This window comes from Egretta garzetta, unplaced genomic scaffold (assembly GCF_000687185.1).
Source record: "Egretta garzetta isolate BGI_Z169 unplaced genomic scaffold, ASM68718v1 scaffold85, whole genome shotgun sequence".
In the NCBI taxonomy this organism is placed as follows: Eukaryota; Metazoa; Chordata; class Aves; order Pelecaniformes; family Ardeidae; genus Egretta; species Egretta garzetta.
The window spans coordinates 2143631-2158019 of record NW_009259718.1 but is presented as its reverse complement, the minus strand read 5'-3'; the positions used below and the strand labels follow the sequence as shown (position 1 = coordinate 2158019).

The window sequence follows — 14389 nt, the reverse complement described above, 5'->3', positions numbered from 1 at the left end:
CACTGAAGCAAGTGAAGTTTCTTAATGCCAGCATTAGATGCCCTGCAATCTAATTTACATGAGAAAAGTAGCACCAAGATAAGATTTATCAAATCTAAAAAAAAAATATTTGTCATTAGAAGTCAAACAACATGTAACAAAGTTGGAATAAAGCACAGTTAGAGGCAGGAGAGTCTGACATCTCCCAGTGACCATTTGCCTTTTTTGCACAATGCAGCATCCGTCAAGTCTGGTCTAAGACGTGGTCAAAAGCCTGCACTAGCAGTAAGGAAATGGAGGATGGCTCACTGACACCACATCTCCTCACAGCTGGTTACTCACCTTCCCCACAAGCTGCACAATCTCTGCAAGGTCCTCTTCCTCCTGCAGGATCTCTTTGGCCTTTGTCCTGAGAGGGACAAACTCTGTAAAATGCTTGTCGTAGTACTCATCCAGGGCACGCGTGTATTTGCTGTAACTGATCAGCCAGTTGACAGAGGGGAAGTGCTTGCGTTGCGCCAGCTTCTTATCCAGGCCCCAGAAAACCTGTCAGAAGCCAGAAAGATCAACCAGTGTTCCAAATCAAAAGCAAACCAAAATAATTGAAGGCAATAAAATAAAATAAAAAAATACAGAAAGCAAGTTTGAGCAAATGCAATGTGGCAAAGGCTATAACAAATCTTTGTATCAGAGACAGAAAAAGAAAGCCTTCCCTATGTTAATTTAACTATAGCAGTGACTTTCAAATACACTTCTCTGTTTAAAAGATGCATCATTTTTTGCGTTCAGACTTATTCAGCTTGAGACTCCTCCTGAGGGACAATTAAGCCGTAACAAAGACAATGTCAGTACTGGAGTCTAATTAAGTGGAGCCCTGTCAGATATAACTCATTTTCCCAGAACAGGGCTGGGCAATCAGTTTTAAAATGTTCTTCTCCCAGTCAGCTGCTCTAAGGAGTTTTTCTTGGTTTCAGTGCACCTAAATAAGAGTGGTTCACTTTCCATCTCAGCCACTTTTGAAGTGCAGCTCAAAGGGCAGCAGTGAGGAAGCAGAGGGATATTCCTGAGCAGTCAGTGTTGGAAAGAATTGCTACCTTCTCTCCCTCTTCCAAAGGGATCTCAAACACCTCAGTTCAGAGATCATCTCATAAGGTTGCCTTTTACACTGCTGCAACATTTTCCAAAGCACCCTACAAAGCTGCTTCTGTCAAATCAAAGCCCACACACCCCAGGCAGTGGCACAAATGCACTGAAGCACAATCATTTCGAGTCTGACAAAGTGGACAGAAGAGCTGCAACATCATGGGGACGTACCTGAACGATGCCCAGAGTAGCAGATGTGACAGGATCAGAGAAGTCACCACCTGGGGGAGAGACACTGAGCAGGAAGAGATAAGGAAAAGTTATCAGAATTGCTTTCCCAGTTTAAACTGCAGTAGCGAACATATGACTGCACAGCTCTGTGATCACAGAAACCAGAAAAGTCAACACAATTTCAGGTAAGTAACAGATTGCAAGCTTCTACTGCAGAAAGTGTTTGACGCATACCCACACAGGTGCAATATCAAGCATACCATGAAATATAGTTGTATCAGTGACTGACTGACAGTATCAAGGTACTATTTCAGTCACTTTAGCTCCAGGTAGCAGCTCTGGCTTGGATTATCAAACCTATCTCAATTGGAGTAGATTCAGAAAGTGTGCTAATAGGACACTGTGAAACACAGTGCAATGACTATTTTACAGAAAACAATACCCCAATTTGAAATTATTTCAGGTATTCACCTATACAATAACCAGTTTGACTTCATTTGGGCTTGACACCCTAATACATGCCTTCCCAGAGATAAAAAGATAATCTTCCAACCTCAAAAGCACAATGCATTTGTGTATGTATGTTGTGGACAGCAGAACTAAGCAGAGCAAAGAATGGACTCTAGGTGTTCTTGCAGATGCTAGAGGGTCTCCTGAAAATGTGTCAGGGGAATATTCACTTTGCCCACAGTATGATATACAAATCAATATAGCCTAGAAGAATGTCTGGAGACCACATGCTTTCCACAGCCCATCACAGCTTGATAGCCTGAGATATACTGCTCCATGTAATTCTATTCTATTTAAGCAAGAGAATCAAGATTCATTATGCCCCCAGGTGCACACACTGCTTCTCTAACTGCCCCTTCTTTCCTGCTCTGAGCATGGTTTGACATACTTTTCAGTGACAGCTCTAACGGCATTCATCCCTAAGCCACTTGTTCCAATTGCTGCAAGTGACTGCGATTCCACACCTCACAGAACTACCTGTCCACATCCATTCTTTCTGCCCCACGCACAATTTAGCAGTAGTTCTGGGTGAACAGACTAAATATCTACCTACTCATTCACGTAATTTTAGCTCTGCAGCTGCACAGAGCAACAAGACCTTCTTTTTGTCTGAAAAATAGGTACTTTGACATACAAAAACACAGAGGAAGAACTGCAGCCAACGCAAAGCGAAGAAATGCGACACTCACGCTCCAACAATGCTGACGCTGCCTTCCCTTTCAGGATTTCCCAGACACTTCACTCTGCCAGCTCGCTCATAGAAAGAGGCTAGGCGGGCACCAAGGTAGGCTGGATAACCACTGTCTGCAAACACCGACACACCGAAATTGAGTCAAAGGCTCAGAGTTTAAAGGATGCATTTACGAGACTAGACTGAGAAAAGACTACTCACCAGCTGGCATTTCAGCCAGTCGCCCTGAAATTTCTCTGAGGGCCTCAGCCCATCGGGAAGTAGAGTCTGCCATCATACTGACATGGTAGCCCATGTCCCGGAAATACTCAGACAGGGTGATTCCTAGAAGAAAGACAACAGCATACTGCAGGATACAGTTGAGAAAGGAATTCTATGCTTGTATGTTGTCACTAAAATGCAAATAAGCCAGATTATTTAAGTTTACATTTTGATGGAAATAGGCACTGAAAGTTATTCTTTCTTCCCACTAGACCACGTCTTGCTGTCTTTCCCCCCCCCGCTTATTTCTTCTCATTCTCACCATTTTTTTTTATGAACCACTCTGGCTCATCTTACATTCCCATGTACTTCTTTGAAGAGACACGGCAATGTCACTGACGCTACTCTTTGCTTCACTGACACCACGAACAAAGCCTCCTCTTACTGTAAAATGTCTCCTTCCCTTTCAAACTACCAGAATACAACAGTGAGAAAAGTTCATGTTTTATCTTAATTATCTGACAACTTTTCACAAAAAAGAATTTGAAAAACCCCAAACCTCTAAGAGTCTGCAAAGGAAAGAAGACTAGCCTGCCAGCTCTGAGAGTACTATTCCTGCCCATTAAGTGGCTGTACTTGTCAGCAAAAAAGCTGTTCACAAACAAAAGAAATCTTACCAGTATAGATAGAGGCTTCTCTGGCAGCCACAGGCATGTTGGAGGTATTTGCTACCAGAGCTGTTCTCTTCATGATGCTTTCTACCTTGCCATCAACTTCCATTGTTAACTAAAATGCAAGAAAAGACAAGAAAAAAAAAGGTAACAGTAGCAAGGTTTTTTTGGGTTTTTTTTGTTGTTTGTTTTTTTTTTTTACTGTATTACTTGCCTTGTATCAGCTCTTCTCACAGCAAATCTACCAAGAGCAGAGACTAGATTTGAGATTTCAGGCTACTGTGCTGGTTTGCCTTCCAGACTGCACACAGCTTAACTCTTTAACATATATGCCTCAGCTTGATCTCATCTTCTGCAACTGGCAAATCCCTATTGATCCCATTCAAATGAGTAATAACAAATCCCCTGCATCAGGAAGTACATTATCCTCTCTCAGCTTACTAGGCTGGAAAAGCCAAAAAATCTTAGCCTCTTGTCATAAGTCCATTTGGAATCAGAGAGGTTTTTGTTTTCCCCTCCCCCATCTACACTGATCCAAGTTCATCTTTGACAACTGCACATAAAACCACATATATAACCCCAGTGAATCCTCACCAGCACCTGCACAACAGAACGCATATCCTGACATTTGTGTAGAATTCCACTTACGAATACCCCGTGATTTACCTTTTTCACAGCCACCTCAGCTTGACTTTCTCATCTGGTAATCAATTGACACACCCAAGCCTTTTACCCCTTATTTCTGACAGTGAAGTTTCAACCTAACAGTTCAGACTGTCTGACCTCTTTCCCATATTTTACGAAAGACTGTGCCACAACTAATTCACTAACATATAACAACAGGTAGAAGGACTGGTAAACCTGTTGCTTTTTTTTTTTTCCCCTGGGTAAACCAGGCATTTTCTACTTCCTTCAGAAGGTATTCCAAAGCCTAGCATGCCAAACTAGTATCTGGTAACTGTTTGTATCACTACCCCGCACCCTGTGAATACAGATGCTGCATTTGCTATGCATGGGTAAGTTAGAAAAGTTAGACACATTAGCAGTGAAAGGCAAGGTGCTTATAACTGTGCTAAATTACACTTTAGCATTCATTTTGGCTTTATTTTAAACAAGTTAGAAGGTACACCCAAAAACTAGTCCAGTTTATTGGGGGGCCACTGAAATAATTCTTGAATGAGCCAAAAGGGATTTCTGCTACTACAACCAGAACTTAGAGCAGGAAGGCAAGAAGATCATGTCAAGTCACTCTATCAATATGAGTGATATCAATATTTTACTCAGTTACAATACCAGTACAATAGCAAGTCTTCCCAAGAAAGTTTAATCTCCATGAATTCTCCATACTAACCTCCGGGAAATCTCTCAGTACTTCAGACATTTCATTTCCTCGTTCTCCACAGCCTACATAAATGATGACATCACTGTTGGAGTACTTCGAGAGAGACTGTGAGATCACAGTCTTCCCACAACCAAACGCCCCGGGAATCGCTGTTGTACCCCCTTGTACACACCTGAGTAACAAAAAAGGACTCCAGTTTGCAAGGAACTCAAAACCAGCTCTCTCCCATCTTAGAATATGTTTTCCAATAATACCCCCTAATTGAAAGCAGAGCAATGGGAGTCACATTCAGAGTTATGGGTGAGAAGCACAGAGGTATTTCACTAAACCAAAAGACTGAGGGAGTAAACTATCCTTTTCTTCTACTGCCCTTGAAGTACATGAGTTATGCTGGTACAACAGCTAGACTTTCAGGCTTGAAACATAGCAGTTTTCACAGCTGGTAGCACCGATGGAATGCAAAAGCTAAGAAAAGACCACTTGTACTTAGCTGTACATTATAAGAATAGGCAGCACAGTATTTTAGGACCAAAATTACCAAATTCAGTCTCTTGGAAGCTAGCTGCTTAAATGAACATTTTGTGTTACAGTTAAGTGCAACAGTTTTCATAAGCAGTGGCCCCAAAATCACTGGGAACTATACATCCTCAAGACCATGGAAAGAGATCCTAACTTATGCATTCAAATGGACGTATCAAGCATGAAAGTTCTAGCCTTTCTGTAGATTTGGCATGATTATGTTAGGTTTATGCTTGTCCATTCTTTTCTAGATTAATGCACTACAGCTATCTTGTGAAACTTATCTTCCTTTTTCCACTAGTAGGTTCTCCTGCCAAATACAGAAATATGAGGAATTCAGCTATATATTTTTTGAGATTATGCTGTGATACATAGTGAGAGCTTGGTGTCTTAAAAAAAAAAAAAAAATATTAAGGCCTCCTCCCTCTGCTTCCCCCAAAAGAGAGATTTCTTACATAATAGAAAATAAAAGGTAATACTTACGGGAAGAGGGCATCCAGGACCCGCTGGCCAGTTAATAAAGGATGATTGGCTGGCAACTTCTCAGTTACAGGACGGACTTGACGTACAGGCCAGACCTGGACCATAGTGAACTTCTCCTTCACACCTTCAAACTCCAGCTCTAAGACAACATCCTAACAGACAGCACCAGGCATCTGAAGTAAGCAAACAGCTGCACACTGGACCAGCACGCAAATTCTCATCTCAACTAACTACTCAGCACAGCTAGGTCTTTGTTACCACCACAGATTTCTCAGAATCTTAATACACTCTCATCCCCTCCCAAAGGAAGGCTCTTTCCTATATTTACAATACTACTGGAGAAAAAAGTGCAAGATGAAGCTTCAACTAAAAATATGCTTTTGAAGAACAACTGGATTTTATATATTCATAAGATACTGTAGCTCCCCACAGAGGTCAGCAAACACAGCATACTGAAGTGCCATTGGGAAGCCATATACATAGAAAGTAACTGCACAAGAGAATCATGTAATCCCTGCAGGCAGGGTAGTAGAAGTGTTCATGAACCCAAACTGCTGTGTGAAACACACTTTAGTTGGCATCATGCAGAATAGAAGAGTACATCAACCTCATGAAAGAGACATGGAATATAACAGCAACTGCTGTTTGGGAGACTTACTGAAGTGTCATAGTTTCCCGGTGGAGCAATGTATGTAACTGTACCCCTGTTCCGTGGGGGCAGCATGATTTTGTGTTTGATAAGAGAGTTTTCATTCACCACACCATAAATATCTCCACCAGTGATGTGGCTGCCAACCTAAAATCAGAACAGGTCTATTAGTCATAAGTGAGAATTCCAGTTTTAAAAAAAAAAAGAACCTTGACAAAGAACTGTGTAAAATAACTACAGCTATTAAGTCTAGCACTGTGATTACTCCCTTTGTAAATGCGTTACAGCACAGGAGCCCATTTACATAACTCATTACACTAACAGCACATTGCTAGCAACACTATCTGGGATCAGGCGCCTTTCAAGGCACAGACAGTAGCAGTTACTGACTGATGCAAGGAATTTTCCTTGTTTCTTTTATACCTCTCAGTTTAACATGTTAAGCAGACAAAAGATAGCATATGTTAACCTGTAGGGTTGGAAAGAAGAAGATGCCAAGGGCTAAAGCAGTGACATTTTCCAGCTCGGAGGCTATGCTCACTATTCATGAAATGTGTGCTGCAGTTACTCTTTTTGCTCAGGTAACACCTGCTTCTGCTAATGCTTAGCCCAATTCCGCTAAGTTCTTTACAGTTTTGTAAATACATTAAAACTTTGCAAGTTTCTCATATGCAGCAGCAACACAGAGTAAGTCATGCTGAGTAAGTTTTGGTGATCCCCATCCAGTCTCACATCGCTACCACCTCCTAGCACCCCTTTTCACAAAGGTAATACAGCATTAACCATAGCTCCCAGCAGTCATAGCCTTGGCACTCTGCTCCAGCCCTAAGCTCTGGGGTTAGAGGAGCAAGAGGGGAAGACAGGCTTGCCAGAACCTACCCGCAGATTTTTGGAAGGCGTGAAGTCCCATTTGATGTCTCGGCTCAAAGCTGACACATTGACACCTCTAGGGATATAGATACTTTTGGTCAGAGTGCTGATGTCTGAGAGAGGCCTCTGGATACCATCAAAAATAGCTCCCATAATGCCAGGTCCTAGTTCCACTGACAGGGGTTTGCCAGTACGGAGTACAGGATCTCCTACAGAGACGCCAGCTAAAGATTTGCTGAGGAAAAGTTTATCCAGAGAAAGGGAAAGAAACGGGGCAGAAGGCATCACCTTTACAACATCGTACTCTTAAACCACTCGACTTTAGGGTAATATTTTTATTACTGTATTACACATCATCATTTGAGAAGCATGTATGCTTTTATACTAAGCTCAAACTGAAATTTCTACAGCAACAAAGTTGCTCATCCTCCAGAGAGGCAAAGTGGGGGTAAATATTCTGCTTTACAATCATTAGTTCAAGTCAGCTATATGGATGAGTCAACTGGCATGCCAGGCAGCAGGATGACAATGTTAGGCATTTCTTAAGTCTTCAAACCTAAAAAACAGGTTTGATTGTTAAAGTCAATGTTACGACATATATAATTTTCTTGCTTCAAAACTTGTTAGAGAGCACAACTGCTTTGACCTTGAGCCTTGCACAGCCTTTTTAACAGCACTCTAATTTTAAAGGGAGTTTGTCCAAGACCAGCACTACTCCCCTCCTCTCAGAGATCAAGTTGTCCAGTCTATGCACTATCTAAGCTCCAAAGATGCACAATGGACTTCTCTGCAAAGGGCCAGCAATTTGGCAAAAGGCCCTGCTAGAATACAAAAGAAAACCCCAAAACCCTATGCAAGACTCAAGAGATTAAATGCAAGTTGACTTCAGAGCATCCTATGACAAAGGCCTCTCATCAGGAACCTAAGAGTACACTATACTCAAACTTGTCCCATGTACTGATGGAAGGCTACTAGATATTATTCAGCCTGGAGAAGAGAAGGCTGTGGGGAGACCTGATTGCGGCCTTTCAGTACTTAAAGGGAGCCTATAGGAAAGATGGGGAAAATCTTTTCAGTAGGGACAGCTGTGACAGGACAAGGGGTAATGGCTTTAAACTAAACCAGGGTAGGTTTAGGCTGGATATAAGGAAGCAACTCTTTACAATGAGGGTGGTGAAACACTGGAATGGGTTGCCCGGAGAGGCAGTGGAGGCCCCATCCCTGGAAACATTCAAGGCCAGGTTGGACGGGGCTCTGAGCAACCTGATCTAGTTAGCAGTCTCACTGCAGGGGGGTTGGACTAGATGACCTCTAGGGCTCCCTTCCAACCCAAAACATTCTATGATTCTATGATATTACAAGGATGATGCCATCTAAAATAACAAATTATTAGCTACAGACAGGAGCTAGTCACCTGTTCACCATCCAGCTCCTCAGAACAAAGCTTTGGAAGCCAGCACAAGCTTCTCCCTAGCCTCTACAGATACAGAGAGCCAACTCATTTAAGTTTTAAAAAAATAAGAGTTAAGAAAAAAAAAAAAGGTCTGGCTTTAAGTTTTATGACTTCTTTTCTGATGTTCTCTGATATATGTGTAATAGAAAATCCATTTTAAGTTAACCAGATTTTAGGATACATGCTGGGTCCTAGCTGGACCAAGATTCCGTAAGCACACTGCTGAAGCAAAAGTGTAATCTGACAAAATCCTCTGCCCAGAAAGCGGCATCCTGAAGTGTTATACAAACATAGCTTTCAAAAGCAAAATGCAACAAATAGTGCTTGGTAGTTTTTCCATTTATGGTTGATTTTTGTCAAACAACTTCCTTAACAAGGAGCTGTAATATTTAAATTAAAATGAACTTAAATTCTAAGATGCCCATTGTTTTATTTCCCTGTAAAATCAAAAAAGTTCTCCTTGGTACACAGCCAAGCTAGATAACATTTACCTCAAAACCATCAGAATTTACAAAAGATGTGCAGAACAGATGCTTCTGCCTGCCAGCATCAGAAGTACCAAGCGCTGGTCCCCGTTGGCTTTGTTCGCCTTCTTCACCCTGACCACCACTGTGTTCTGGACTGCACAGTCTGGCAGGCCCAGGGGGCTCAGTGAAAAGGATACATGTTTCTTCATACACCTGGACAGTTGCCAAATCACCTTCCAGTCGGATAATCTCCCCCACCAGTTCACTGTGGCCCACTCGTACCAGCTCGTACATAGCAGCACCCGCCATGTTGCACGCCGTGACCACTGTAGGAGACAGACACATAGGTGAGTATTTTTCCCATAGCTCAGGAAATTTACTCATCAGAAGTTAACAAGGACTGCACAGCATAAGCCTGGTATTCACCCAAATCAGAAGCACATTCCTGATTTCACAAAAGGCATAACTTGGCTGCCACAAATCCTAAAGTTTCTAGTTTAAAAGCCAAAAGAAAACGTTTCCCTATACTCTTCACACTGTTCCTTTATGCTCAATAAGAGGACACTATCAGAATGTAGTAGTTCACAGACAATTCATGCCATAATTTCTCTTATCTGTCTTGACAGGTGGCGAATGTTTAGCATTTTAGAGACGCAGCGACCTTTGACAGCCACCTTACATAGTTAAGGCATTGGCAGTTAAAGAACAGGCATTTATTTAGGTAGACACAAGCCAAGGGAGTTTCTCATTCATCAAATGACAATACATGCTATTCTTCTGTTCTCACATTCCCATCCTTTCCTTCGTCTCTTGAAGAGAATGCAGGAGGGAACAGAAAGGCCGGTAGAGCCTCCATGTATTCAAAAGCTGTTATCATCAGAGACTAAAGAAACTATTTAAGATGCTAAAGAAGGAGGAAGGGTCTTCCTCCTCCTCCTAGTTGCACTACCACCACACTCTGCCACCTTCCCTGATGCTTGCAGCTCCTTGCTGAGCTCTTCCAGCCCACGGTGCAGTAACACAGAACAGCTTGACACTGGCAGGGGACAGAGTATTCTGGAGAGCACAGACTCAAACTGCTTTTCAGTGAGAATGGACTATACCTCTCATGGCCTTTTAGAGAAGCTTAATACACCGGGCCTGCAGATTTCTGACCAAGTGGCTTTATCTCATCCAGAATGTTTACTATCTTTTGGGCTTTTAAAATTATTATTCAGCCCTCTTCTGCTCATTACAACTATAAATAAGATCAATTAGCAGTAACATCTTGTTAGTGTATTTCTTAGTCTGATAAAATATTAAGTCAGTGATCCTTCTTAAAAAGCCTCCCCCAAAAAAAGAAAGAGAAAAAGCCCCACCCAGAGCTAAACTATACCTCTCTACTTCGCTTCCAAGTTCACCACCAAGTGAACAAGATTAATAAGACACTACATGAAACTGAATCTATTATTTCCTTTACAAAATAATACTTACCAGGTCCCGAGACTCCATGGACATAGCCAACAAAAGCTTCTCTGTCCTCATCACGGATTTTGGGTAGCTTGGAGAAGTCCATTTTGCCTGTTCAACTGTACAGAAGGAAAACCGAAAAGAGTCAGTTCTGAAGAATACACACACATAGTAAGTTCCTCTTCTTCCTCCTCTCTGCTTTCTCTTCGTTTCCAGTTAGAAAGAATTCTGAACTCATACAGCCTGAAGCACGTTAACCACACAGATTTTAAAGCTATAAAAGTTATGAAGTAACTCTCTTAAACAAAAGAACTAATATCCCCTATTGCAGAAACACAGGGGTGGAACATCACTGCATAATATGCCCCCCCCCAAACACCGCTGAGTGAAACAGTTGCACTCCAAAAATGCCACAACACCGCTGGACTATTTTCAAGCCCAATAACAGGATACTTAAACAACAGAATCTCTTCTGCCTTCCACATCTCATCTAGCCTCCTTCAAAACATGGAGTTTTCCATGATTCTGAGCAAGCAAGGGAATGCTCTGGGGCTGCTTTAGTGCCACCAGTCTCTAAAAGGCAATGCTACAAATATTAATTGTGAAAATTCTATTTTTGCTATCTCAAGCTTCTGAACCAGAGCATTCAGAGGAAGAAACACACATTTTTCACAAACACCATCATGCAAACGTGTGAGTCTTCTCTATATGCCTCCCAGCTAGGTATTATGCAGTCTTGCTCTTGGTGAAACCCATGGAGCATTATAGAAGAACTGTGCTGAATAATGGCCAAAAAACTCAACTTGCAACAGTTAAAACACTGACATCTCTTGCCAGTAACTGTCCAGAGAATCTAAATAACTGGTACAGGAAAAGCTGGTTTAGAAACAGACCCCCTTGATCCACATTTGTCCTGTAACTGGCGGTTGGGCTGTCCTGCTTCTGGTGCTGATAAGAGTATTTAATGGTTTTGCTTTGTCAGCCCTTATCACACTTTGCGTTACCTTGGAAACGGATCAGCGTCAGAGAACCGTAAGCCAACTCTCTACCCATTTTTACTGTATTGACATATTTATGATACAGGACTGGTGAAAGGTGTGGTATGGCAATCCCAGCATACAATGGATGCTCTCTGCATACCAACAGGGCCTATCCAGCAAAAACCCATGGTTCGGTGATATGAACTGTGCGAGGCATCTGTCGACACTCACAGTCCTTGCGAGAAGCTTAACCTAACCTGGCACCATCTGCAGACGCATACTCAGGCTTGAAAGCCTGCCCTGTGTATGATGAGGAAGGCCACTACATGCCCATCCCTTCCACCATCACTAAAGGATGATTTTCTGCTTGTTCTTCAGGAGCAGCAGGTAGCTGACATCTGCTATTCTTAAAATCTTACGACTGTTTCCCAGCTTTTTTAATGCTATACTACAAATCCTCTGCCCCTCAGCCTCTTTACCGGTCTAAATGTTTTAAAGCAGTGGCTCTGCTCTGTAAGAAAAGGATCTCCAATCATTCCAAACTCTTATTCATCCCGAAGGAGTAGCTTCTTCCAGGCTCCATGTCTTGCTGGAATGGATTGTGTAACGCGGCTACCACTGATTCATTTCACAACAGCCACCCCAACAGTTGATCATGACTCAGTCACCACCAGCCTGGAGTGGAAGTGCTAACTGCTCTCGAGCTCAAAGGCCCAGTCAGATATCTGCTAGACCCCTCTACTCTCCATAATGATAGTTTATCCTTTAAGCTCCCTGTTGCTTAGGCTCAGAAGATAATTTTAATTTCACTGCTTATTTCTCAAAAGTCTCCTCTGACAAACGGCAGAGGGGAGGTCCTCGCAAAGCAGTCTGCAGTTCCTGAGCAGCTGGTAAGAGCTGGTTCTGATCAGACTAACATAACTACCTCATTTTTTTAATTTATTTTTTTTTTTTTGCTTTTGACAATTAAAACCATTGCAAAACTCAAGCACAATTACTGTTCATACTGAAAAAAGCAGCTGGTTTTATAAACCCACCCAAAAGCATTTACTTCAACATACTGTGATACAGAACAGTCTCTAGAGTCCTACTACCAAAATCTTCTATAGAAGCACAATAAAGAAAGAGCTAAACCAAATTCTCATAGCTGAATTAGTGACACCATTCGGCAATTAGACAGTACAGGGTTCCATACAAAAGAGACAATTTACAAAGGCAAGGAAAAGCAGAAAGAACACTGTCCAGTTTCAATTTAACTTTTAATTAATTAATATATCCAAAACCTGCAGGTCAATTGACCACCACTTGAAGCAACAGTTTATCTTTTAGGGATGCAAGTAAGAACCTCAGAACAGTCATTCCACAGTTAAAACGGCATCCTGACACACAGCACCTGCCCTGTGGCTGCTCTGCTCCCTCTCTCTTCCTACAGCCACCTTCCCCACTTACCAGCCAAGCCAAGTAGGAGGCAACAGGATTCCTCTGCTAGACCACCTAGCAACACATCAATAAACCTATCTTTGTCCTGGTCTTTGGCATCTGCACCAATTGCTTTTAAACACATATCTATTAAATATTCCAATTGTAAAAGATGCAGTGAATTCCACCTCACCTTTCTTTGTTGCATCTCCTATACACCTCCAAACAAAGTACACACAGTCGAAAAAAAGTATTCACCCAGCCAAGCTGACCTCTGTTTTAAGGAGCTACATACCTTTTAATAGTGAATACAAATTAAGAAAAAAAAAAAACCTGTTATTTGTCTCTGCATAGCTGTCTTGTGCTTGTGTATTAGCATTACAGATTTTCATTTTAGATGGAAAAGTCCTTGAGGGCAGAGACGTTGCCTTACCTACCTACACTGTTAAATGTGTTCATTATTAGTACTCAGATAAAACGAAATTCCTTAAAGCACGTCAGAATTTGCTAAACATAACATTATGCGTGTGCAGGCAGCATGTACTTACCCCAGAAGCCATGGTAGCTAGCCATTTTACAAATCTACTGAGTTCCTACAGCTTTTCATAGGCCTCTCGCCAACACAGGTTATTAGGCACTACATGCCATCCGCTCCTACAAAGCCGACTGGCACACCTACACAGGGTGTTAGCTTAGTTTTAATTGCCTTATGAGCAAAGATGCACCTCATATCCTTTACAACTTACAAACAGGAATCTTCTTCATCTTAAGCAGTTCAACAATTCATTTTAAACGTGCTCTTAAGCTCTAATGTGGTCATATTCTGCCTAACAGTGCCAGAAATATTACTTGCTGCAGAACCATCTCTGACTGAAAGGTGATTTATTAAAGTAATTTTATAGTCATAATTAAACAAGAAAGGGCCAATGACCTGAGTTTTCTATCTTCATTTCTACCCAGCACACAGTAGCCCCCAAAATGTACCTATCCTGCTCTCAATGCCAGATAAACCCATTTTCAACTACAGATCCTTGATTTTGCTTCGAACATTTGATCAGTCCCTCAATTTACACAATGAACTACCTTACCACAAAGGTCTCTTCAAAATTCAGACTCCAGTGAGATTTTTAGAAGGAGCCTTCTTACAGCAAGGATGAAAACCCACGACTATTTTACCATATAAACACAGATTCTTACCTTATTTTGCAGAAACAGGGAGTAACAAAAATCCACAGGCCCCACGAAGCAAAGCCAGAATTCAGCAGTTAAGCACCGCCGCTTACGAAATAATTGTCCTTCTAGTGCCCCTACACAGAGGGATGAGAAAGCCTGCTGCAGAGGGGAAAGAAATTTCTGACACACAGCAGAGGCACAACCACCTGACTTGATGAG

At 41.9% G+C, this 14389-nt stretch overlaps 1 protein-coding gene across 4 annotated transcripts in view; it reads right to left on the bottom strand.

Annotated features, from left to right (window-relative positions):
* The window catches only part of ATP6V1A (ATPase H+ transporting V1 subunit A), a 21789-nt gene extending 7440 nt beyond the window's left edge, over window positions 1-14349 (bottom strand). Inside the window, exons 1-12 of one of the 4 annotated variants that reach the window (XM_009639099.2) lie at window positions 14195-14349; window positions 10623-10717; window positions 9347-9475; window positions 7239-7453; window positions 6369-6506; window positions 5711-5862; window positions 4718-4880; window positions 3373-3481; window positions 2696-2818; window positions 2493-2607; window positions 1294-1357; window positions 322-525 (exon numbers count right to left, since the gene is read on the bottom strand). In XM_009639099.2, the coding sequence (XP_009637394.1) occupies window positions 322-525; window positions 1294-1357; window positions 2493-2607; window positions 2696-2818; window positions 3373-3481; window positions 4718-4880; window positions 5711-5862; window positions 6369-6506; window positions 7239-7453; window positions 9347-9475; window positions 10623-10704 (1494 nt within the window). In that variant the 5' untranslated portion in view covers window positions 10705-10717; window positions 14195-14349. Of the gene's footprint in view, window positions 1-321; window positions 526-1293; window positions 1358-2492; window positions 2608-2695; window positions 2819-3372; window positions 3482-4717; window positions 4881-5710; window positions 5863-6368; window positions 6507-7238; window positions 7454-7948; window positions 8281-9346; window positions 9476-10622; window positions 12843-14194 lie in introns of those variants that run through there. The other 3 variants (XM_035894508.1, XM_035894507.1, XM_035894509.1) reach the window with 3 other exon arrangements.
* Window positions 14350-14389: the final 40 nt, after the last annotated feature.